The sequence below is a fragment of the Pteropus medius genome, unplaced genomic scaffold (genome assembly GCF_902729225.1).
Source record: "Pteropus medius unplaced genomic scaffold, Ma_sr-lr_union100, whole genome shotgun sequence".
NCBI classification, from domain to species: domain Eukaryota; kingdom Metazoa; phylum Chordata; class Mammalia; order Chiroptera; family Pteropodidae; genus Pteropus; species Pteropus medius.
The window spans coordinates 22,024,478-22,052,344 of NW_024349801.1; the positions used below are offsets into that span (position 1 = coordinate 22,024,478).

At 33.0% G+C, this 27,867-nt stretch overlaps 1 protein-coding gene across 1 annotated transcript in view; it reads left to right on the plus strand.

The window, feature by feature from the left end:
• FAM227B (family with sequence similarity 227 member B) overlaps positions 1-27,867 on the plus strand; it is a 150,432-nt gene that overhangs the window by 103,863 nt on the left and 18,702 nt on the right. Inside the window, exon 12 of the mRNA XM_039889088.1 lies at positions 26,030-26,118. Coding sequence (XP_039745022.1) covers positions 26,030-26,118 — 89 coding nt within the window. The remainder of the gene's footprint in view (positions 1-26,029; positions 26,119-27,867) is intronic.

Genomic DNA, 27,867 nt, shown 5'->3' on the forward strand with positions numbered 1-27,867 from the left:
TCTTGTTCTAGTACATACATAGTAGTGTTCTAGTGCTTTATTAGATATTTGTTGCAGAATAATTGCATTGTTAATCTAAATCAGTATTTAGGAATGTGTATTAAAATCCTTTTTCCCATGTTAATATCCCCAACACACACACACACACACACACACACACACACACACACACACAGCACTTGAAATGTCCTACTTTACCACCAGGTGGTGCATGTAGACCAGATAGGAAAAGGAAATCAAGTCCTTTCATTTCGATTATAGTTTATGTGATTTCCCCTTATGTCTATGTTTTTGTGGAACAGAATTGAGAATACAGAATAGTTTAAATGTACCCAGATACACTATAAGCTTCAGACATTTAATTTCTAAATTTCCAAATTTATTAAGACAAAGGAGGTTGGGCCCTTTTATAATTGCATCTGTGGAAAGGTAGTGGCTACGAAATATTCTATCATATATTTCTCCAAAAGGAGAAAGAAAAGAAAAAAAAAGAATAATGCTAATGTGTTCTGAGTCACACCCCCATTATTTTTGTAGACAACAATCATGAGCAGCATCTGAACTCCCAGGACTTGGATATTCCCTCTAAAGAAATGAAAACTATTAAGTCAGTTCACATGTAAAGATATATGAGCTTCTAAATCCATCTGCTCCACATTGACCCTACAGATTTTAAATTAAGAAATTAACTGATTAGAAGTCAAAATTTTCTAATTAAATGCTCAAGGCTTAAATAAAAGAAATGGATAGTTTGTTCTTAAAGGGTGCTTGCTGCCTCCTTAAAATCTGCTACACAGGGTTAATTATATAATTGGAAACAAAGTAAGTATGAAATTGTGATCTAGGTACTTTAAGTTCATTAAATGCCATTGTACTCTGTGATTTGAAAATATGATCCCAGTAATATTAATGAATGGATTAATCACAAGGGAACTATATTTAAATCCTTTGATTATCTCTTCCCTTAATGGAGAATAATCAATTCAGGATGGACCCACAAACCCATTTCACTAGCACCACAGCTATAATGAAGAACCTCACATGTGTCCTTATTTTACTCATACTTCAGGAGGGATTCTCCAAAAACCAAGAGTAACTTAAGTATCTCTAGATGGAGTAAACCTCTTTGTTTTTTTAAGTTCTTAGTAGCAATAGTGTTGACGAGTATTTATTGCTCTTGTTTTAATGCATGTATAGTAATAGGCTAAACACAGAAATACTTTGAAAAAGTGTTTCTTTTGTTGTTTCTAGATTGACTTAACTTCATTTTTCATTGGAAATACCTCCATCTTTTGAGTTTTAAATTTGTAAAACAAAGGATTCCTTCATCTATTCCTAAAAATTGACTTTTTAAAAAAATGTCCCAAAGAAGTTAAGATTAGCACCTGGGATTCTTCAAAAGGAAACAATGTCTAATACTTGTCTGGTTTGATTTGGGGATAGAATATATGAAAAGAGTACCGAGAATCTATTTCAGAGAATATCATGAAAACATAGGCAATTGTTAAAGTAATAACCACTTAGTTTTGCTCAAGCAAAACTCCATTAAGCAACCCCGATTAGAGCCCTACTTCAGGTAAATGATAGCAAATTACTTTAGTTTAATGAATTTTGCATTTCAATAATGAATTTTAAAATTATGCTGTTTTCATATGTACAATATAATCAACGGAAGAAAACATTATTAAATATTTTCATTACTTTCATTTTTATCCTATCCTATCCTATCCTATTCCTCATCCTCCTAGTTCCCATCCTTTTCCAGAATATAGGTAATCATTTTTATTAGTTTCTTGGATATCTGCCTAGAGTTTCCTATGCATATACAGGCAAATTGAATACACATGTATGTATACAGATATTTTTTTTTTACTTTTCTTCTTTTTATACAAAAGGTATCATACCATACACAATGTCCTGCATATTGCATTTTTTATGTAATAAAAGTAGAAAATCTTTCCATTACGGTATTTAGGAAATTTCTTTACTTTTTAACAGCTGCATAGTACTCCATTGATTATTTCACAGTGTATTTCACTAGCCTCCAATTAATAAACACTTAATTTTTCCCGAGATTTTTCTATTACAAAATAAATACTGCAATGAATAAAGTTATAAATGTATCATTTTTCTGTGCAAGTATATAAGTAAGATTCATTTCCAGAAATTATCAAATAGTAATTATATTTATTATTTAGATAGATATTTATCTATCTAAATAGATAGATACTCTCCATAGAGATTGTACTAGTTTTACAATCTCATTAGCAGTACATAAAGGTGCCTGTTTATTCAATATAGTATATTGCCAAACTTTTAAGGTTTCATCTGACAGATGAAAATGGGATATTATCGCAGCTATCCCTTGCATTTCTCATCTTATGAGAGAAAACGACCGTCATGGACAATAGTATAAAGAAAAAGTATGAGTATCTACAATAGGTGACAGTAGGGAAAGTTTCCTTATAATAATTTTAGTAGAGCTGTAATTTGAAGGATACCTGTGAGTTAATCAGATGAGGGGGTACCTACAAATATACAAGGACCCTTTGTTGAAAGAGAGCAAGTCTTTTTCAACAACAAAACACCAGTGTGACTCTAGTAGAGAGACTGAGAGGGATCGTGGTGCATGATGAATTTGGAGAGGCAGGCAGGGTGTGGTGGGCTTGATCAAAGAATCTGATCTGTATTCTAAGAGTAGTAGGAAGCTATTGTAGTATGTTAAGTAGAAGAGCAACATGATCAGAATTGCATTTCCTGCCTCTATTCTGGCCCAAACTTATTTAATTTCTATTAGCAGAATAAGTTTATGAAAATATTAAATTGTGTCCATTTATCCTATTCTTTCTGTTCTTCATATTTTCAAAAAGATAGCCAGATTTTGTAATTGGAAAGGAAAGATGGGGGAGAAAAAAGTCGTATCTACTTCCTGACTTAGGTAAAGCCTGAATCTATTTCAAAAGGTTGTGCTAAGTGCTCTGAAAAGAAGAGAAGCATAAAAGTACCTGTGAGAAGTAGATCTGAGAAGGGAGAGTCCATAGACTAGGGAGTGTTGAAGAAAAAGTCTATTTGGGGAGTCAAGCTCCCATATTCCAGGTTATACTACAGCACACAGCAAAAGCAGAAACACTCCAGAGAGTAAGGACTGCCTCATGTGTCTAAACAGATGGGCCCATAAGCACTCCTCATAAAGATTTCCCATGTTTTAAAAGAAATCTGGAAGCAGCAGGGAGCCTAGACCTGAAGGAACTTTGTGAGCAGAGTCAGTGAAGATCTAGAAGTAACCAAAGTAGACACATGACTCAACAACTAGGAGCTCTTGCCTCCTTGGCCCTATATCAAACCCTTGAACCCTAGCCCATCTTGAAGCAGAACAGGGAAACTCGAGAATAATTGAGGTTAAATTTTCCACAGCTTGGGGCAGGGGGTAAAATTCTCAAAGTTGAAGCCAGATTGATTTATAAACATAAATTTATATGTAATTTCTTGCATATTTGAGAGTGTGGTCCAAGATTTATTTCCACTACATTCCCACAGCTGTCATCACACTGCAGATTTATCTTCATCTTTTCTTCTGTCAGTCCTATTCCATAAATTTAGCCTCAATTTTGGATCATGCCATACAACCAATAGTACTGACTTCCTTGATTCATCCACTAAACAAATATTTATCAAATAGCTACTTGGTGCCAGATGTTGTCCTAGATTTTTGGAAATACAATGGTGAATACACTGGAAGTGATCTCTGCCCTTACAAAGTATGCATTCCAGTGAAAGAACAAACATAAACACGTAAATCTGTGGTATGAGTAGGCAGTTGGGGTGGGGTGGCAATATTAGGATACAAAGGAGGTGTTCAAGGAGATGGGGGTATAGAGGTAAAAGGGTAGGGGAACCTACTTTAAATAGGAAAGGCCTATCTGAGGAGGCAAATCCTCAGCTTCCAGGAACAGAAATGACTTGGTATGTTCCAAGAACTGAAAGAAGGCCAATGTGAATGGAGTACATGAGCAATAGAAAGAGTAGTGAGAGATATATGAAACTAAAAATACAGGCAGGGGCCGGATCATAAAGAATTGTGAAGGTTGTGGTAATAGGAGTTTGGGTTTATTCTAAGTGTAATAGGAAGCTGGAGTGCAGGCATGTCGACTTCAAACCTGATAGACTTGGTCAAAGACAGTAGTATAAACTATGGAGTAAAATCCCAAAAGTAATTGAGCAAGGCTGTGGTACCCGTAATCCTTAGTTATGTAAATGTTGTGCTTATTCTTGGCATAGTGCCCTAACATTTTGAAACTAACTGTATATAAGATATGAAGTCTGAGTCATATGCTCAAAACTGTGGTGTGCCTATGACTCAATTACATAAATATCTCAGTTTACAAATGTCATTGACTCTTTGTGTCTCTGAGTCTGTAAAAACTTTGTTTTATTTAATTTTATATTTTTCAAAACTTCTCTGAAATGCTAATCTAAAATTAAAGTTTTTCAAATTATATTATTAATTCACTGGATACTGTGCAACTTTAGACCTGGAGCAAGATCTCTAGTTAGAGTAATTTTTTTTTTTTCAATTTGGGAATTTCTATATACTGAAGTCATATAATTCACTCTTGATTGCCTTGATTCCTCTTAAATTAATGCTTAACTTTAAGCAAAGAATCAATCTCCTCGATTAAGTGCTATATGTTAGTGACTTGTTTTGGCAGCCTAGTGGCACTCTAACAGTTGAAACATGTTATAACAGGTATGCTTTACCCCAGGAGAACATTATGAAAAATAAATAAATAAACAGAGACCCTGTGCAATTAGGGTTATTATATTCTTTGCTTTAAGTTGTCATTCTTTGTTCTATATTCATTGTCTTCATAGCAAAGCAGTAAAATTGGGGGAAAACTAGCAACAATTTTTAAAAATGTCTCATGGATGCTAATGTGTTAATAACAAAATCGGTTTAATTTTTAACTTATTAGCTTTAAAACCATGACTTTCCAGCACAGATAAACTTTTCAAAAGTGAGAGTTAGAGGCGGAATAAGGATAATTATAATAGTAAAGATGGTGAAGAAAGCTATGGAGTCAGACATTTTTGGTATAAAGATACACCCACAAAAAAAGCCAGGTGTCTGGTAAAATATAGATTTCTGTAAAACTGGTGGCTACTGAAGTAACCCATGAATAAGAGGAGATTCATACTTCTCCTTGGGCTTTTGTTCAAACTAAACATTTTTACTGTCTTTAAATATTACTCATACTTTTCCCTCAATGGTATTTAATATAAATTCACTTATAGTGAGTCCTTATTTCTCTGATTCCAAAAATTATCAGTTCTACCACCACAACTTCCACATCTATCAGTTATTACCTTCACATCCTAAGTCAACTAATCATTATCTCTTATGTCAACTCTATTTCTAATCCAATTCCTTGCATCTCCTCTCAAACCTCCAGTCCATTTTATGTGTTGCTATCAGGTTACTCTTCCTAAAGAACAGTTGTTATTTTTCTGCTCAAAAGTCTTCAGTAACATTCCCAATTTTTCTAAATAAACTCTAGTTTTCTTTTTCTAATATGTAAACTTCTGTTAACAACATTCTCTGTGATCATCAACACCTGTCCCCAAACACTGGACTCTCTCACAAGGTTTGGGGTGAAGGGAGATTCACCTGATGCCCACTTCTCTTGGTAAGGAAGGGGACTAACAGAGAAAAAAATCCTCCTCGGAAATCCTCTCTCTCTCTCCCTCTGTCTCCCTCTGTCTCCCTCTGTCTCTCTCTGTCTCTCTCTGTCTCCCTCACCTCTCTGTGTCTCTCTCTCTGTGTCTCTGTCTCTCTCTGTCTCCCTCTATCTCTCTCTGTCTCTCTCTCTCTCTCTCTCTCCCCCCCCCCATTCCTCCTTCCCTCCCCGCTTTTCCCCTGTCCCTTCTTCTTTCTCTATTCCCTTTTGTATCTTATATCTGTGTGAGGGATCCGAGAGTCATGTAAAAAATTATCAGATATTTTCTTTAAATTTTTATATATTGAGTTGTCGATAATGCAATAAAAATTTTGGTCCTATTTATTCTGTTAACTCAGCTAATTACTTCAAATCAACACACCACGTTTTTAGGTACTGTGCGGTATAATAGGGCTATAATGCTCAATAAGATAAGCAAGGACCCTGACTTCATAGATCTTAAATTATGGAGAAGGGGGCAGACAGTAGACATATGAAAACAATTCTGATGATATCACAGGAGGAAATAAATAGGTTACTATGGTAAATAACAGAAATGAGAGGGGAGGAGAGGTTGGAATCTGGTCACAAAAGGCCTTTCTGAGGAGGTGACATTTAAGCTGAGATCTGAAGGACAAGAAGAAATCAGAAGTGGAGGTAGGTAGTGCATTCCAGGAAAAGGAAATAGAAAAAACAAAAGTTCTGAGGTGGAAATGAACTTGGTGTGTTCTAGAAACTGAAAGATGACAGTATAACTGGATTATAGTGAACGAGGGGAATGTTGGGTGACATAAAATCGATGTATGTCGGGTCTTGATACCAACGGTATCTAGCTCTGGACCTCTTACTCACTTGAAATGAGAACCAATAAGCATCTCTCACATCAAACAAAAGTGTTGAAGAAACTCTGATACAAAAGAAAATCCTTCCTTGTGGAGTCATTAAGAATGTATTTTGGTGAAAATGTTAAGGACCTGCCTTCCTCATTTTTCTAATTAAGAATGTCTCTGACAACCAGAATATCATACGCCCCAGGATTATAACACATGAAATCGTAAGAAGTCAAGCTATGTTATGAGTCCTGATTATAAAAGTCCCAAACAATTTTATTACTTAATTTCAGCCATAAATAGTTTTTGCAGTTGTCAAAATATAGATTAATGTATATCGTTAACTCTTGTGACACGGGAAAAGAAGTTTCTTATAACAATATTGGCATTTTTCAAAGAAATCAATACTTAGTATCCTCTCTGGTTATTTTAACTAAAAGAAAATTGATTCTATATTTTATATTTCCTTAAGAAAATATGCAAATAGGGGAATGTTGTAGTAGAGCGGTTCCTATCATCATATAACACCATACATAGTAGATTACACAACAAAAAGAATATGTCAAAAACTAAAATTTTATCTATCTAATGCCAAGAAAAATTGGTTAATTTGGGGGGAAAGGGACAATCATATCAGTCATTCCATAGTGGCCAGAAAAACAACAAAAGACAGATTTCTTTCTAATAGAATTATTTGGCTGCACATGACTATAGTTTTGATTTCCTAGCCTAAGTAGTTTGGAAGTTGGAAGTATTATATCATGAATTGAGAAAATTTCTGAATTAGCAAAAATCCAAAAATATAGTATATCTTATAAGAAATAATGTTTATTAATGCCAAGTACTACATGTATAATAAATCAAACTGTCACCTGCCTTAACTGAATCAGTAAGAAAAATGTGGAAATAGCTTTTCAGCTAATCTGCAGATGTGGACATGAAAGTACTGAAAGATGTTTGAAAATTGTTCTCTCTCAAATATTTTTAATTCTGCCATGACGACTGATTTATTCTGTTAATTTGCACTATCTTGGAAATACCTGCAAAGCAAAATGACAAATTTCAATCCAAACTCACTTTAAATGGTAACAAATTCTGAATTAAGGGACGCCAAATAAATGAAGTTTTACTCTATTTTAAATTATCCTAAGATATGATGGTTTATTAGGATAACATTTCAGTTTATTATTTTTGCCTTGGATAAATAAAAGAGGATAATTCCAGTTCTTAGTACAACTAAAAGGGCGATTAGAGACTAATTTTAAAATGATAATTAAATTATTTATGACATAATCCTTCTTTCCTTTGACTGCTTCCTTCATGCCTTCTATTCCATTTTATTCCACTCAGGATATTGACATATCGGGGTAATAACTATACTTTATTTCTAATACAATCAAATATAAAACTGACATGCAAACTCAAAATTATCAAAAACATTGTTCTTTTTAATCCTCAAATAAGGTGAAAAATAAGAAATGAAAAATATAAACTTTCTGGATTATTTTACTCCACCCAGAACATGTCATATTTTTAATTTAAAGGGGAATTTTTTTTTTCTCTCAACAAGGGTCCTTAATTTATGCGTATTTAATTTGTCCCTTTTAGACTGAGAGACTACCTTGTCTCTGTATTTTACTTTCTTGGTTACAGGTAAAATTAAATTATGTTATTTCTTTAGTGATACTAAATATTTACAAACATTTAGGAACTGGATTTGTTATGTTTTGAATTCTGAAATTGTTTCTTATCTTATCAATCTTCCTTCCCTTTCTCTTCTTATTCTCTCTCCTCTCTCTCTCTTCCCCCCACCCTTTCCTCCCTCCCTCTCTCCTATATATGCACATATATACACATGCACACACATGCCTTTTTCTATCACACCCATGCTTCAAGTTTCTAGAAACCTCCCTTGGTCATTTTCATATTAATTTACTTGTTTATCATTTTTTTCAGTTTGGTCTTAAAAAACACATCTGTTTTCTATTCTAATCAGTATTCCCTTGAGAATAACTTCATATTATAGAAGACAAACAATTCTCAAAAAATGGCCCTTAATGATGCAACCTCTTTTAACTTTTATTCAATAATTTTAATAGAGCTATTCATGTAGTCTAACTTGGCAGGCTTTTTTTTTTTAATAAAGTTTATGGAAGTGAGATTTATATGGGTAATCATTTAAATAAAGTTCATGCTTGTAGTTTTTTGTTTTTGTTTTTTTTTTCAAAATAAGAGATCCTGGAAATTAAAAATGCAAAATGATATATTCTTCTCATAGCAATTCATTTTTGAGAGTTCACAAGTTAAATGATGTGTACAAAGTGTTATGAGTATAAGAAGATAGCAAAACCTATGTGCTAAAAAAAGAAGACAAAAGAGAATTAGAACCACTAAGAAACAGCAAATAAATATTAATAGACACATTACTGAAAATTATAACAAAAGCTCTGCACGGTATGAGAGGATATGCTGTTTAGAGGTAACATGGGACAACTGGCTGTGAAGTGCTTTCAGGATTCAGATGGTATATTTGCAGTCAGATCTATCTGGATGTGAATTATTGCCTTCTGAGTAATTGTACATCGTAGGTGAGTTACTTAACTTCTTTGATGTTAAGTAAAAAGAATATTAATAATACCTATCTACCTTATCGGTTGTTGCAAGAATGAAACAAGAGAGCTCCTGCTGTGGCTCATAGTAGGGGCTCAATAATGCGTAGACCATTTTCTTTTAAAGAAGCCTAAAGTGCTAAAGACCAGATGCAAAAAAAAAGTGTGGGGGGGCTGTATTTTAAAGGCTCTGGAGTGAGTTTTAAAAGAAGATGATGATTAGATAATTATAGTGGCAGGTAAGCCTAAAAGAAAACAAGAGCAAAATAATGTTTAGAGCCTAAATGAGCCTAATAAACAGAAAAGGCAGAGATGAATATAGTAAGAAACAGAAAGAAACTGATCTGCTGACATATTTCTCTATTTTATTTATCAAGTACTTACACAGCACTATATGCCAGGCAATTTTCTAAGCATTTTATAAAATTAAATAATGTATTCTAGTTAAGCTGGTACTATTTTTATCCTCATTTTGTAAATGATGAAACTAGTATTAGGTATGATTTGCCAGAACAGAAAGAGAAGTGGAACAAAATCTGAGACACTTTCAGACCTCCACAGGAGACACTGCAGGAAAATTAAATGGGAGATAATTCTATCCAAAAGGAAAATGATAATGACGATAATAATTATGTCATGCACTATTCTAAACTTTACATATCTCGTTTCATTCTAATTTTTATTTAATAAAAGATAGTTAAGCAAGAAAAGAGTACAAGTATTCTTTTACCCTCATTTTCCAGATAAGGAAATGAGGCGCAAGAGAGTTTTAAGTCACTTTCCCAAGGTAATAAAGTTTTTATAAATTGGGACAGTTAATCTGCAGCTTCCTGAGCTCTTAATTATTATTGTCTTCAATATAAGATTTATTTTTATTATGAGGATGAGAGTGACCCTAATATGCATCACTTCAAGTATGCAGCACCTTAGAGTAAAGTATGCTAGTTGACATAGCTGGTTCACATTGCAGAAAATATATCGAAAGCCATCCAATTCTGGAAACTTGCTGAGAAAAACACCTATCCAGATCCAGAGGAAATTCATGCCAGTCACCTATAATAGTAAGCTATAATGCTGAACTCACATTGTTAGACCAAGGATGACAGACATTTGGAGAAAACATGGAAGAGAGGGATTGAGGTGAAGGCACCAAAAAACTGACCTTTGAGAAAAAGATGCAAAATATTTATCTCAAAGTGTAACAAGAATTTTTATACTCATTTATTTAATAGATATCACTGAACAAACACCTACTGTATATCAGACTCTGATGTTTGGTACTAAATGCCATGGTAATTTCCCCACCCCCATCAAGAAAAATGATACTTGCTTCATGAAGCTTGTTTGAAATTACGTTGCCTCATTTTTAAAAAGCACAATCACAAGAAAAGGAGCAGAAAACAATAGTTCTTAGGAATCAAGAATATGATGACTGAGTAAATAATTTAGCAGAATGGTTAAGTAATAGACTAAATGTGGCTAAAGAACAAATAAACAATTTGGAATATCATAGCATTGAAAAGTAAAACAAAAATACAGAGTTGGAAAATAGAGAAATGTTAAATGGAAGATTAATTCGAATAGTTCATTTTTCACTGCAAAAAGAGTCCCAGAAGAGAATGTGAAGAAAGAGAGAGAACAAAGAACACAAGTTTAATAAAAATTCAGATTGAAAAGACTCATCAAGGGCCAAGCATAATGAGTAAAGACCCACATCTTGTTGAGACCTCCGAACTAAAACAATCAAGAGAAAATTCTGAAAATTTCAAAACTAAATGTTACACAAATTGCTTATAAAGGGACTAGAATCAGATTGGCATCAGATATATCATTAGGCAGCATTTGGTGCTAGAAGTAAGTGCTGAAATACAAATGTCTGAACAAAGTGATATCAAACCAAAATATACACCAGTCAAAATATCAATCAGATGCAAGTTCAAATGAAAGTGTCTTCACACAAGAACTTCAAAGGTCTACTAGCTATAGACCCTCTCTGAAAGAATTACTGCGGCAAAATAAAAAATGTTTCCAAGAGGAAAATGTGGGATACAAAAAACAATGATGAAATACTAAATAAAAAAAAAACCCAATTACTGATATATACAATACATGCACAAATCACAACTCATTATGCAAAGTAAAAGAAGCCAGACCCAAAAGGCTCCATACTGGAAAAGACAAAAACTATAGGTACAATAAACAAATCAGTGGTTGCCAGGTACTGCAGTAGGGGGTATTGTTGATTACATAGGAGCACAAGAGGATTATTTAGGTAATGGAACTGTTCTATACCTCGATTGTAGAAGTGGTTATACAACCATATGCTTTTGTCAAAATTTATAAAACCATATACCAAAAAGGGTGAAAACTAGAGTATGTAAATTTTACCTCATAAATAAATAAATACATGCACAGATACACACATACATTAGTTCTAATGAGGTAAACAATGGAGACTAAAAAACTAGTTAAGTGTATATTTAAATCTCAACCTTAAAAAATTTTAAAACGCTGTTGAATCAAAATCTCAAATTATTACAACATTGGAGGTGGCGGGAGGTAGAGGTTTAGCAAGAAGAAAAATAAGTTTGCTAAGATTATTACTTTATTCAGGGGGAGAATAGAGATATCAATATGTTCTAGATGTTGATAAAAATATGCTATTTTAGATTAAGCCCTAGAAGACTAGAAATGGAATCCATAACTTCCAAAGCAGATGAAGAAAACAGTAATTGAAAGCAATATAATAAGAAAGTAAAATAGAAAAAACTAAAAAGTTTGTTTGAAAGAGGAAGAAAAATTAAAGTTGAAAAAGATAATTTTGAACACATTAGTCATTATAATAAGAAAGTGTTAAATTTTCATACCAAAAGACAGACCCTAAGAAATGGTTAAAATTAAACATGTAATACAGAAATAAAAATCTGGCTTTATGCTGTTTGCAAAAGACAGACCCGAAATTAAATAACACAAAATGATCATCTAACTATATACCAAAAAAAATTATATTTAACATGATTCAATATTCATTCTTAATTTAAAAATGAAATAAATTTAGTTTGTTAAAATGTAGGAAAACTTCATACCTGCAGAACATCATATTTAACGTGACACACTAAAAAGAGAGTCACTGCTTGATTCAACTTAGTTACTGCAGGTTTTAGTCAATATAATAAGAGAAAAAAAAGAAAATTTTATATGATGACAGCTGTAGAATTAAAGGTGACAGCTAGTCTCAATCTAATAATTGCTCCTACCAAGATTCTCTTTGCCTGTTACATGTCTTTATATTTTAATAATTTCACAAATGCATCTTTCTAAACAGTTTTAGTCCTAAGTTCTTGTTCGAAGGTGTTAAATTAGCTATTAAAAATATAGGTGCTCCCTACAGATCAGCCTGCCTTCCATCAGCCAGCAGCTGTGTGTTGGTTGAAGGGCTACCAAAACTCACTTTGCTCACACCACACATGGAGGGCCAGAATCAATACCCTCTGAGGGAAATTCTTTAACCAATGACTGATGAGAGAGAGTTAATAAATGCTATGACTTCCATTCACTCCCATCTTTGGCTGGGAAAATTCTGAGGCATGTGTTTTGTACTGTTTTCCCAGACTTTCCCTAGGGGATTATGCTGCAGTCACCCACTGTAGTAGTTGGCTTGATACTGCATCTTTCATTGGCCACCTCTCTTTCCCTGTATCAGTTCTTCCCTACTCAGCCCATGTTCCTTGCTCCTCCCAATCACCTGCTTGCACCAGAGTTCTTGGCACAGAGTCTGTCTCTGGGGAACATAAACTATGCATAGGCATACATGGTAATAATCATAGATATTTAAATGCTTTTTATTTGCTTAATTTTTTAATGCTAGCAGAGTCTACAACTTATTTTCAAAATGATTTAACTGAAGAAATACAGAGAAAGCAAATGTGGCAAAATATTGAAAAGTGGTGGATCTAAACAAAAGTCGTTGATGTATTACATTGTCATAATTTTACGTTTCTTAAGTTTTAAATTTTTCAAGATAAAAAGTTGGAGAGCGTGCTGGTTTGAAGATGGTGGCATCAAGTCGCTATGTCTCCCTTCTCTTCATAGAAGGTGTCCCAGAGCAACAAGGAGGACAAACAGTAATAATTCCATTGAAATGTTACTTTCAATGGCGAAATTTGGAGATAAATAAAACTTGATACCACAAAACAGGTAGAAAGACTTCCCAAAACAAGAAAATAATAAGGAGAGAGGGGGAAAGGAACAGGAAAAACAAATGGCAGATGAAGGACATTCTCCTGAAAAATGATACCATGGCATAGAAGAAAATTATGACTAAATATTTTGCCACACATTCTAATGATGTACTTCTACAAATGAAAAGCACAGCATAAAAGCAAAGGTTTAGTGAAGAGTCATATTGAAAAGATGTAAAATAGAAAGCCATCGACGGACATGAAAATCAAATTGGAAGAAATCCAAGAGAGAATAAGACACTGATGAAAAGATAGTAAAGATAGCGGAAAAGGGAAAATGAGCAAAATGGATATCAAGAAAAGATTTTGAATATTACACAGAGAAAATGATAGTTAAAATAGGCTAAGATACTCTACAAAATTGAAGCCCCCAAAGAATCAAACCAAAATAATAGAAACAAATATTTTTAAATATAATTTTAAAAAATAGTTTTCAGAATTGAACTTCTCCAAACTCTTTTATTTGTAGATAGCTTAATGTACAATGAAGCTAGATAGATATTTGTTTCAACTTGCACTATAAGGATTGTCCTCTTCTTTTCTTCAATAAGCCTACTAGAGTGAGTATATCAGGAGAATACTGTAAGCGATTAGACAAAATATGTCATGATATTATAGACAAACAGAGAACTAAGGACTGGATAATTGTGGATTTGTAACAATTTAGTGACAATATCCAAAGTTTGTTATTTAACATATCAGCATTAACCTGGAGACAGCTCTCTAGTGGTACACCTACGACCCTCCTATTGTTTTGTTCTGTACATTTATTATTTTGGTAAGGATATGGATTATATGTAAAACAGACTAACCATTAGCATAAAGCTGGAAGATATAGCCAACACGATATAAAACAGAATCAGGAACCAGTTAGGTTCTCAACAATCGCCTGACTCAGACAACATGAAATGTAATAGGAATAAATATGAAGCACCACAGGTGGATCCGAAAGTCTGCTATAAAGATGAAATTTGGAAGAGATATGGCTGCATAGTAATACATTTCTTAAAGCCCCAATTGATTAATTGCAAGCACAATATAAATTAGTGTAATTTGATTACACTAATTTGATTACACCAAATAGCTAAAGAAATTTTAAGCTGTATTTTAATAGGTGCAACATGTTCAGGACACAAGAAGTAACCAACCACTCAATGTGCTTGTTGGACAATGCTTGGAGCGCTGTGTTCAAACAAGGAGAAAAATAGTAAATGGACTATAAACCAAGTTATCATAGTAATGACTAACTCTCTGTGGAGATAAGTTTATTAAGCATTTTCGTGATCACACTAAAGCTTCCTAGCATGCTTTAAAATTAATAGAATGGTTATTTCTGTTTTATAAATGAAGACTCAAGAGATTAAGTAAGTAACTTGTTAATTTCTCACACTAAGTAATGGTGTTACCTGGGACATAACGAGAATGATATAAGAAAACTCAAACGTACTGAATGCTCTGTCCTTTTACTTTATGTCTGAAAATGTATTTCACTTTCACATTTAAAGGCGTATTTCTATGTTGATGTGAGTTTTATTTTTGTTTTTGTTTTTTTGTGTCATTTTAAAAATGTCATTTAGTTTCCATTATTTCTGTTTAAAAATCTTACTGTTGCTCCTTTGAAGGTATAATACATCTTTTTTTTCTCTAGTTCTTTTTAAAATTGTTTCCTTCATTTCTGGTTTTTAGCAGTCTGAGTACGATGTGCTTAGGTGGGGTTTTATTTATATTTATAGTGTTGGAATTTGCTAAACTTTTTAAAATCTGTGGGTTGATCCCTTTCATCAGTTTGGGGAACTTCTCCATCATTATCTCTTCGAATGTTGCTCTGCCCCAATCTTTTTCCTCTCCATCAGGACTCCCATAACCCACGTCTTTTATACTGTTTTCTTCTTTCCATTTCATGCGTGTGTTTCACTTTGATATTTTCTTTGGACTTCCTTCGAATCCATTAATCTTGTCTTCTGTTAAACACATTCAATTAGTTTTTAATTTCAGACATAGTATTTATCACTTCCAGAACATATATTTTATTATTTTTATATATCTTAATTATTAGTGAAATTTTGCATTTCATTCTTTTCTTTTAATTTCTTGAAAATATTTATAAAATTATGTTGAAGCCTTTTGTCTCCTAACTCTACATATCTGTTTCCATCATGCCCTTTGCTTATCCTGCAGTCTTTTATTGTACACTAAGCATTGTGTATAAAATAACTGTGGACCTTTGCAAATGATATTTTCCTCCAAAGATGGTTTTCCCTTTTCCCATTTAGGATGAGGGACTGAATACCATGATTTAATTAGTTATTGAGCTGGATCACAGCTGGATTATGCTTTTGCTAAATTTAGGCCACCTCTGGTAATTCCCTATTCTTTGAGTGTGGCCTTTATGGGCTTTTGTAATGGCTAGGTATAGAGCCAGAGGAGAGAAAGAGCAATCAGGGGGATTATTTTATAAACTATATAAATGTCTAACCAATGTACTGTATACTTGAAACTAATAATAAAATTTTTTTTTAAAAAAAAGAAGAACCTATGAAGTCTCTGTATCCTCAGCCATGAAATACTGAGGGAGAGTTAATTCTGTCTTTAAGTATTTTGAGCTTAATTCTTTAACTTCTAATAACACACATCTTCAAAATATGATATATTGTCCCAAGGGAAAAACCAACCAAGTATTTGTGAAACTTTGTCTCCTAGTCACTATTTAAGAACTATAAGAGACTTCATGCAGGCTTTCAGAAGTTTCTGGTCCAGCCCTGCGCCATCCTTCAATACCACCACAAAACTCAGCAAATCTCCCATTGTAAAAATTAGCTGCCATGCACATGGGGCTTGTCTAGATTTTACACCAACCTACATAAGTGTCTAAAGCTCTAATGCATCACCTCTTCTCTAGTAGAATAGCTCTGCCTATGCCAAGCTTGATCCTCAGCAGTACCCCAAATCCATAAATGTATTCAAGAGATAAAACTAACTGGAAATTGTCGGTTCATATGGGAAGGCCTATCCCTTTTCTGGAATTTTAACCTGTTTTGTTTCTAATGTCCTTAAAAGTAGCACTTTTGTAATTTACCCAAATTTTTCTAATCATCAAGTTGGAAACATTAGCCTATAAGATCTACTGCATCCTACTCAAAGCAAGTCTCAAGTAAATTTTTTAAAGCATCTTTTTTTCTTCTTACAACAAAGGAAATACCCAAAACAAAACTTCCTAGGAAAGTTTAAAAAGAAGAGAGAGAGAGAGAGAGAGAGAGAGAGAGAGAGAGACTGCATTCAACAAATCAAGACTATACCTTCCTCTCAAGTGTAGGTACACAATGGAACATTTAAAAAAAATTTTCCACATACTAAGTCATAAATGAAATCTCGGCAATATATAGATCGTATTCTTTTTTGACTCACCCTCCCACCAGTGATGTTCTCGCTTCCCTTCTTATTAAATACTGTGGTCAATAGTTGTAGTTGTTCCTTTGTATTCATCTTCAACTCCTTTTCCAGTTCTCTACTTTATCAGTTAATTGACAAAGCCATAAACCTAATTAAAGATAATAATCCACTTTTCCCACATCTGAAAGTGTGCAGGTAAATATACATAGAGGAAACATACAAACATGCTGACTAGTTTCACTTTTAATTCATAACTACATAAGGCAAATGAGCCTTAATTCTGTCAGATAATTATACTATATTCCCTAGTCCCTTATTTCTCCCACTTATGAAGACAACTATTTTCACCGTTTTTCTCTTCAACCTCTAGCACCACTTCTCTTATCCTCAGCCTGAGAATGATTTTGCTTTCTACCTCAATGATAACATTAAAGCAATGAGAACTTCCACAAACTCCCACCACTATCTACTCAATTACCAGCATTATCTATTATATTCTCTGCTTTCCCCTCTGTGTTCCTATCTAAGGTCAGTTTTGCTTAGCTTAGCATTTCACAAACATAATTTCCCTTACTCCTCCAGTGATCCTATGAGATTGTTCATGGTACCATTTTACAGCTGAGGGCACAAGTTCAAAGTCACATCGTTAGAGAGGAACTGTTTCAGCTCTGTATTACCTACTCCCTTGTTACTGAAAAGGCAACTCCATGGACCAGTAGCATCATCAACACCTGTGATGATGTCTTTAGACCCCAGAACTAATAACAAAATCAAAAACTGCATTTTAAGAAGATTCCCAGGTATTTCTGATGCCCTCGAATGTTTGAAGGGCAATGCTATATATACCATTCTATTGTTTCCCATGCATTTTTGACTGTAATATAGTGGTACCAATTATTTTTAAAATAAATTTTGTTCTTAGATCATGTTATAGTTGCACTCAGTCCTTCTCTCTAAGGAAGTGCCATTAAAAATGACAGGTCTTCCCAAGGTACTAACTAATTCAAACCTTCCATAGATTTTGTTAGTGTCTTGTGGTCTTGCAAATGAAACTTCTGATGGTATTCTTTCTCTTGGTATGATTGATTTGATTACGTTTGGATTAAGTTAATCAGAGTAGGAGCTTAGTGGTAGCCAGATCAAAGAATTTGGGATTACCAGCCTTATAAGAGACAATTCTTATTCTAATCATTCATTTTAATTATTAATTTTTCATTCACTTAGAAGAGCTTAGTTTAATTAAAAGCAGAAACAAATATTGCAAATTTGATCTTGGAGTACGGACTTATTTTAAGGCGTATTGTTAGTGGTGAATATTGAGAATCCACCCATGGAAGAGGTTTGAGAGCCTATAATTTATTTTTTTTTAAATAATGGAATAAAATGCAAGCTTTTTTGTTCAGTACAGAAATCTAACTTACAGTAAACATTCTGATGGAAAGAGTTTGGTGAAAGGGTGGGGGACTGACACTGCGTCACTAGAACTTCTGCTAGCATTTTTCCCATTAGAGCACAATGGCTCCAAACAAAGAGGAAATGATATGGGTAAACCACAGCACCCTCCATATAACATTTACACCAAGAGGAAAACACAATGAGCTCTTGCAAGTTTTCTCCCACTACAGTTGACCCCTCTACCCACTTTTTGAAAGAAACGTATATATTTCATACAAATCATGCATAACACTGACCTCACCAAAATATGAATTCTTTACCACTTTGATTTCATTATTTTGAGGTTTTGAATTTTTAAGTTGACAATACTCCATTTTATTCCTCTATAGTAATAGGTAACTATACATTCCTTGGCTTCTCTTTTCTCCATCATTTTTGTAGTGGTAGGGTTAATCCATTCCTGTTTCATTTATAAAATTCATAATAATTTGAAATAATTAAGCTCCTTAACAACTTTATGACTTAAGGGTAAAACCACATCACTCACATCATTTGTTAAGCAACTATAGTACTTAAATGAACTCATAATTACCCACCAATTATTTTAGTCATCCTCAAAGTTTTGAGTTCAATCCATTATTTCTTGACAAACACATAGTAAAAATCTGCTTACACTAGGATACCTACTTCATCTTAACCTCCTTTGCTCTTTTTCTTCTCCATATTCTTAGAACATTTCCTAAGGTAACCTTTTCCTGCAACCAGGGTGGTCTTTTCAAGGTCTGGCCCAAATGCCTTGTTACACAATTTCACCCCTATATACACTCCATTAGCCTAATTCTTTTTCTATGCCTGGATTCTCACAAATCTAATTAGTTTTTAAGTGAGCCTTCTCTGACAACTTCGTCTCACAAACGATCTCTGTCTCATCCTAAAAATTTTATTTCTCATACAATTTACATCTCTATTTACGTCTTTATTTCATCTTTATTTCGTAGTAACTTTCTGTAATATGTCGAATTATTCACAAGTATTACCTGTATATGTTTTATCAACCTGTTTGATTATAACTGACTACTGAAGCGAAGAACTGTATCTTTTACTTCTCTTGAACCTTATAGTGTTTACCACGTAGTCTATAAAAAATATTTCTTGAAGGAATTCATGAATAAATGAATGAATGGAAAATAGCAGATTTAGGCTCAAGAAATCATATTTGTGGTTTCTTTTCCCCACTTAATTGAGATAGATTACTCTCTATTTCTTCATGCATTAATTCATATAATTTAAAATTAGGGGTTAATTTGAATATAAATTTTAAAAAGCTTTGAAGACCTCACTTTTCCAAATGAAGAAGTTGAAACTCAAGTGGAAAGGAGATTGCTGGAAACTACATGTATAGTCTGTGGAAAAATTAAACCTAGAATTTAAATTTCTGAATCCTAATTCTGTGCTCTTCCTAAGGGCAGAGTTTACTAGGTTAACAGTGGTATCTTACCTGTTAGGCCATTTCAAGAAAGGGATAATAAAATATGTGGTAAAGCACACAGGTCAGTTCATATTTTATATCACATGTTTAAACCCTTTGTTTAAAACAATAGGCAATATACTTAAGCATGTATTTAATTATGTATGTGCCCATCTTTTCCTAAAAGGATTTTGGGAAAATCCAGCTGTACATAAATGTATTCAATACAACAGCATAAAACAGCACATTAAATAAGCAGATAAGGAAAAGAGGGCTAGACATTAATGATATATAATAAGAAAAGTCTGAAATGAGGTTAGAAAGTAAAATTCTATTGAGAAATCTTATACTTTAGCCAGACTCGGCTCACAAATATAGTTGACTCTAAGCTTTCGAGCTGCAAAGGATAAGAAATGACAATTTCACGAACATAATTGAGCAGTTCCCATAAAATAAAAATAAACCATTTGTGCACATGAAGTACATCTATTCCTTATACTAAGACTAGATAATTTTTTTTTTCCTGTAAATTCCTATATCAACCAGACTAGGCTAAATTATGCTGTAGTAACAACTTCAGCAAAATCTTAGTGGCTTATGCTGACAAAGGTTTATTTTTTACTCACACTGTGTATGCATTGCATATAGGCTCAGGTCTCTATTCGTGTAGTAACTCAGACATCTACACTGAAAGAACCTCCATCTCATTCACCATCATTACTGCAGCAGTGGGAAGAGAACGCAAGGAACTGAGCATTGGCTCTTAAATCTTCATTCCAAAAAAAAAAAAAAAAAACCCAAAACAAAAAAAAAACATCATTTCAACTCAAATTTTATTATTTCGTTGCCCAAAGCAAGCTACATGACCGTATGATCGTACTTATCTTCAAAGAGGATAGAGTTTTTCAGTCCTACTATATACTTTGGAAGGATGAAAAGGTGACTATTTCTATACAGCACAATTGATGACCACACTCTCCCTAGAGAAGCTCTGTGTAATGTAATGAACTATGTTGGCATAGTAAATACAGCCAGAGTTGAGTCTATAACATTGCACTGTATTGATGAAGGGTGTAAAGACAAATCACAATGTGGTAAAAATAGATCTATAGGTGCCAGAAAAATTCAGTTCTAATATCTAGCTCTTTGCTGGCCTACCTCAATTCAAGAATATGTCTCAGATTTTCTAAAGAAATAAATAAAATTCAATAAGTCCTCAATGTTGACAACATGTTTTTCTCAACAAAGCTTTTATAAATATGAAGTAATAGTGAGTTTGAATTTTATACTCCTTAAGAAATATATTGATAACAATATTGATAAACATGTAACATTTATCATGAATCAGTTGCTGTGATTCGCATTTATGATTTCATTTTTATTCAGTTAACAAGTCTATAAGCTAATTATTATCATCTCCAAATTGTATTTGAAGAAACAGAAGCTTAAAGAAATTAATTTTCCCAAGGTTCTTTAGTCTACAAATGGCAGAGCTGGCATTTAGATCTGTGTTCTTCTAACTCCAAGGTCTACCTGCTAATACACTACTCTGCTTCAGGAATGCAGGTTAATTTCACATGTGTGTATTTTAAACCAGTGGTCCCCAACCATTTCGGCATCAGGGACCAGTGCTCCAAAGAGAATCTAATACCTGATGATCCGAGGTGGAGCTGAGGCAGTGATACTAGTGTTGCAAATACAGATGAAGCTTCACTTGCTTGCCTGCCACTCATCTCCTGCTGTGCAGCCCGGTTCCTAGCAGGCCACAGACCAGTACTGGTCTGTAGCATGGGGGTTGGTCACCCCTGCTTTAAATTATCAGTCAAGTGGGAGTTATATCCATACTCTTGGTGAGTGGGATTGGAAAAGACCTAGCCTGGATGAGAACCCTCCTAAACTCTGAGTGGAGTTGTCTTAGGAGGCATCTTCAGAGAGGAAATAAATACCTTCAGAGCCATTTTTAGAGGAATCTCAAGGTCTCTAAATTCTCTGCTTTCAGTGGAACTTTTACCATGAATATAGCTGTGATATTTTTCAAAGAAAAAGTAGCCATGGTTTGAAAAATGGAATAATATTTATAGACTAATACATGTAAAATATTGTCCCAATAAATGAATATGCCAATAAATTAAAAAACATCCTATCAACGTAACAATAGAGAGTGTACAAAACATCGCAAGAAAGTAAAGAGAAAGATTTAAGAAAAATATTAACACTGCAATAGATATTATTGTCTTATTTTTTTAAATCTTGGATCTAAAACCTAAACAATTTTTAAATTATTTTTAATGATATTTAATATACAATTTTATATTATTTTCAAGTGTACAATAGAGCTATTAGACATTAATATAACTTATGAAGTGATCACCCCAATAAGTCTAGTATCTAACACCATATATAGTTATTATAGTATTATTGACTATATTTCCTATGTTATAATTTACATCCCTTTGAATATTTTTTTATCATTAAATTTATTGGGGTGACATTGGTTAATAACATTATTTAAGTTTCAAGTGTACAATTCTGTAATACATCATCTGTATAGTACATTGTGTGCTCATCGTCCAAAGTCTAGTCTCCTTCAATCATCATATATTTGACCCTCTTTACCCTCTTGTTCTCCTTCAATCCTCTCTTCCTTCTGGTAACCACCAAACTGTTATCTGTGTCAATGAGTTTGTTGCTTTCTGTTTTTATATCACTTATGAGTGAAATTATATGATTCTTGTCTTCTTCCTTCTGACTTATTTAGCATAGCATGATACTCTCAAGATCCATCTATGTTGTTGTAAATGGCAGTACTTCGTCCTTTCTATGGATGAGTAATATTCCATTGTATGTGTGTACCACATCATCTTCATTCAATCATCCATCAAAGGACACTTAGATTGTTTCCATGTCTTGGCTACCATGAATAATGCTGCAATGAACATGGGAGTGCAGATATCTTTCATACAATGATTTCATTTACTTTGGGTATATACCCAAAAGGGAGATTGCTAGATTAAATGGTAGTTTTTCTATTTCTGTGGGGAAATACTATTTGAATTTTGATAGGATTTACACTGAATTTGCATATCACTATTTAAATGAACATTTTTTACAATATTGATTTTTCTAATTTATAAACATGAGATATCTTTCCATATATGTCTTCTTCAATTTCTTTCATCAGTGTTTTATGGTTTTCAGTGTATGGATCTTTCACCTCTGTGGTTAAATTTATTCCTAAATATTTTATTCTTTCTGATGCTATTATAAATGGAATTGTTTTTCTGATTTCCTCTTTGAATAGATTATTGTGAAAAAACACAACTAATTTTTTATATTGATTTCATATCCTGCAACTTTACTGAATTTGTTTATTCTAATAATGGTACCTTTACAGTTTTCTACATATAAAATTATGTCATCTGCAAACAGAAATCATTTAACTTCTTTCTTTCCAATTTTGGTGACTTATTTCTTTTTCTCATCTGATTGCTCTTGCTAGTACTTCCATTACTATGTTTAATAGAAGTGGCAACAGTGGGCATCCTTGCTTTGTGCTGGATAGTAGAGGAAAAGTTTTCAGTGTTTCCCCATTGATTATAATGTTAGCTATGGCTATTTCATAAATGCCTTTATTTGTTAAGGACATTTTCTTCTATATCTATTTCATTGAGAGTTTCTTTTTTATTATAAATGAATATTGAACTTCATCAAATGCTTTTACTAAATCTATTAAGATAATCATGTGGTTTTTATTTTTCATTCTGTTTATGTAATGTATCACATTAATTGATTTGCGTATGTTAAACCAACCTTGAATCCAGAGATAAATCTCACTTGGTTATAGTGTATAATCTTTTTGATGTATTGTTGAATTTGGTTTGCTAGTATTTTATTGAGGAACTTTGCATCTGTGTTCATCAGAGATATTGGCTTATAGTTTTCTTTTTTTGTGCTTTATCTGGCTTTGGTATCAGGATGATGCTGGCCTTATAAAATGAGTTTGGAAGTGTTCCCTCTGCTTCTATTTGGAAGTGTTTTTCAAGAATTGGTATTAACTCATCATTGAATGTTTGATAGAATTCAGCCATCACACCACCTGGTCCTGAGCTTTTCTTTGATAGGAGATTTTTTTCTACCACCTCAATCTCCTTAATGACCTATTATTGGTCTTTTCGGGCTATCTATTTCTTCTTGATTCAGTCTTGGTTAAATTATATGTTTTAGAAATTTATCCATTTCTTCTAGGTTATTCAATTTGTTGGCATATAATTATTTCTAATATTCTCTTATAATCTGTGTTTCTGTGGTATCAGTTGTAATGTCTCCTCTTTCATTTCTGATTTTGAGTCTTTTCCTTTTGGTAATTTAGGCTAATGGTTGTCTTTTGTTTATCTTTTCAATAAACTAGTTCTTATTCTCATGGATCTTTCCTATTATCCTTTTAATCTCTATTTTAGTTATTTTTGCTCTGAACAAAGCAATATGTTCTGATTTTTGCTTCAGAACCCATTTAGTGGTTGATTTTTTAAAAGTTTTTCATTCTATAGGAAAGACTTAAAATTTCTTCAACAATACCTTTAATCAAGCCAAGTTTAAACGCTTGTTTTAAATTTGTAATGTTTGATGCCACAGAGCCTTAGTTCATAAATACACCAGTTCCTCATTTTATATATTTGTCACTTAGCTCTTCATACAAAAACCATAGAAATGCTTTGTGTTTTATATCTATAACTTGTCTGAGCAATGATTTGGTCCTTGAAGACACAGATATAGTTTACAGAAAAAGTGCTGTAAGTAACCTCCCCAAAATGTTAAGAAAAATGCCTAAATCAAGTGATCTTAAAAGTAAGGTTTTTATTGTGGGCACAGTGGACATGAAGTACAGGTCCTTTTTTATTATCTATTCATAAAACTAGAAATTAAGTAATATCACCTAAATTTGTATTAAAGAATGATTCAAAATTGAGCAAGTTTTATTTTTTAATTATTCCTCCCAGAGAGAATATTTGTATTAGTTTCTTACTTATCTTTCCAGTGTTTCTCTATACAAATGAAAGCAAATACAATATATAGTCTTATTTTCTCTTTTATACTAAAGGTAGCATACTGTATGCAGTCAATCAGATAATATACCTATATGCTAGTCTGCACCTTGCTTTTATTACTTTATGATATGACCTATAGATCTCTTTTCATAAGTATGAGGATCTTCCTGGATTTTTTTATAGCTGCATAGTATTCCTTCAAATGGGGGGGGGGTGCCTTAATTTATTTAACTAGTACTTGACTGTTAAATACATGGGTCATTTATAATCTCTAAATTTTACAAATTATGTCCCAATCAATAAACTTGTACATATGTTCTTTCATACTTATGTAGGAGATTCTGTAAGACATAGTCTCAGAAAAGAAAATATGTGGCTTACTACCTTTCTTGCACATTCTAACTCCAATTTAATCTAACCTTGGTGCCACAAAATTTTTAAAGGAAGATCCCTTGCTAACCAATTTTTTAATCTCTACCAAAGATAAATGCTCAATTTCCTCTAGTATTTCAGGCTAATATTTAATGTCTCTTAATGTCTAATGTCAAAAATTAATCCAAGTGACTTTCTTCAGCTCCTCAGAGGTTTTTCATCAACATCATACCTCTAGATCTAATTAGTCTACTTTGTAACTGATGATGATAATCAGTACCAGAATCTACTACAAACCTCTCAGAACATCTGTTTTCTCTGCTGTTTGTTCAGATATTTTTAATAGCTAGCTTTTAGGCTGATTGACGTAGTCGATTAAATCTTATGGTTCTCCTTTCTTTTAAGGTGTGGCAAGATTCCCTAGGTATCCTCAGTTATATTCATGATGATTGCAAGGAAAAATTACCAAATCTCTCCTTATCTAGTGTGTTGTCAGTATACAGAAAAGGTGGACTCACGTTCAGAGCCCCAAGCCTCCTTTACATTTAACTAGAGGGTAATGGAAAGAGCTCTAGACTCAGAAGCCAAAGACCTAGGCCTACATCCTCTCTATTTACTTTTAATAAATGGCATCTTAGAACAAGTGGTAGAGTTTCCTGTACTTTAGTTTTCTCATGTGTAAATTATGGGAAATGTTACTTAGCTCACAGAATAGTTTGCGAAGATGACATGAGGTAATGTAAGTGAATGAATTTTATAAACTCTAAAGCCCTATTAAGTAAAAATGAGATGGAATATTTATATATTCTCACTGGGGCAAGCTATGACAACACCCTAAACACCTCTCATCCATCTTTGCCTTTCTTCATGTTTAGGGCACAATGTTAGGAGAAATAGGGGATACCATGCCTTTTTCTGAAGAAAAAAATACCAAAATTTAAGAAAATGTTTATTTTATGTTTTAGCTATAGACTTCAATATGAAGAAAATTTTAAAGAATCCAAGAGCAAATACAGTGTCTGTATCTAAGGAAGAGTCAAGACTAACAACAAAGGTTTGGAATATACTAATTTTTTTTTTAATGTTCTTACTTCTTTAATTTGGAGTATAATTAGTTATACAGCTTCACATAGGCAATGTTGATTATTTCATTCTTGATATATATTTTAGAAAAATTAATCATCAAAAGTGATTTATTGGAGAGGTTAATCTTAAAATTAAGAAGTTTTTTTTTTTTTGAAAAATTCTCATCTCTAATAAGAAAAAAAAAAAAACGCAGCATTTGTCCTTTTTCATGCTTCTGGTACTGCCTGTCTTTCAACTGACATAAAACATGGCTCTGATCTCAATAAGCATCAGTAGAAGTTGTAGAGAAAACGTCAAAGGAGTTTTCAGCAATGGTTGACCTATCCTCGCTTCCTAAGCCAGAGTCCTGGAATAGCTGACTACGTGTAGATACTGTTGCTCTTAAGTCTTAAATGCTGTGTTTCTCCACTTTCCTGAAGGTGCCTCCAAAACAGAGATCCTATAGACTTGCCACCTTGCGTTGCTTTAGCCAAGATTTGATGAGGTTATTGGCTTGAAATTCTGAGTATGATCTCTTAATTAGACAATTAAGTGTATTAAATGTGTTGCTAAAATTTTGTCTGAATTACCTAGTTAATCTGACCATTATTTTAAATTTTAAATTATCCTTATATAAAAACCACTTTCTGAAAGTTGGTATTCACATATTTCTTGCTTTCTAATAATCCAGATATATAGAATCTCTTCCAGCTTTTACAGTGCTACCAAGGATGGTTTATAAGTACTAGGATAGAAACTGATGATCTCTAGGAATAAATGACAATATTACATGATTTGAGGGGAGGCAAGATTGCTAGATTTAGAAATGAGAGAAATGTAATAGAAATTATATATCTGATCTTCAGCAAGCACTAAAAATGGCCTTTTATACCTTGCTTACAAGTTGAATAAATGTGGACAGATGGATTTGTAACTGATTGAACAACCTTTTTTTAGATGACACTATTAAAAGATAGAAAGCAAATTGCAGATACATCTTTGGTAATATTCCATAGTGTTGCGTTGTTGACTCTGTCCCACACAGAGCCAGTAACTTGGATAAAAATCAACAACTTAGATAAAAACATGGTTGCCATTTTTATTACAAATGTAGGAGTCATAAAGTTTGGAAGAATTATGAATACATTGGATGGCCAAAGTTCACAACAGTCTAGAGTAATAGGCCTAATCTTAGAAGATAAACTTCTATTGCGGAAAAGGTGTAAAAGTCCAAAATTAAAACTGCATAAATATAGAACAAAAACCTTTGTCTTAGGAACATCTGAAAAGACTTGGAAACCATTTTTTACAGTAAGTCCTGTATGTATCAACTGTAGAATGTTGTTCACTCCAAACTCTACTGTATTCTTGGGCTACTTAAATAGACATATGGACTTTATTCCATGCTGATTCAACAATAACTGTGTATTATATTCATTTTGGAGAGTTGCATTGTAAAGGGTGTAGACAAACAGAAGCATTCTGAACAGAATATAACCAGGATGATGAAGCCATATTGTTTGAGCAATGGCCAAAATATTTAAAGACATTTCTACTAGAAAAGAAAAAATACTGGAGGCCTTATTAACTGTTTTTCAAATATGTAGACAGCTACTGTAGGAAAGCAGGAATAGACATTTTCTGTGTGGCTCAAAAAAAGTTTTTTACCAATACAAACCAAAAGTTCTTTACTTTTTTACCAGTGAATGAAAACTATAGGGAGACAGGTTTCACTTTC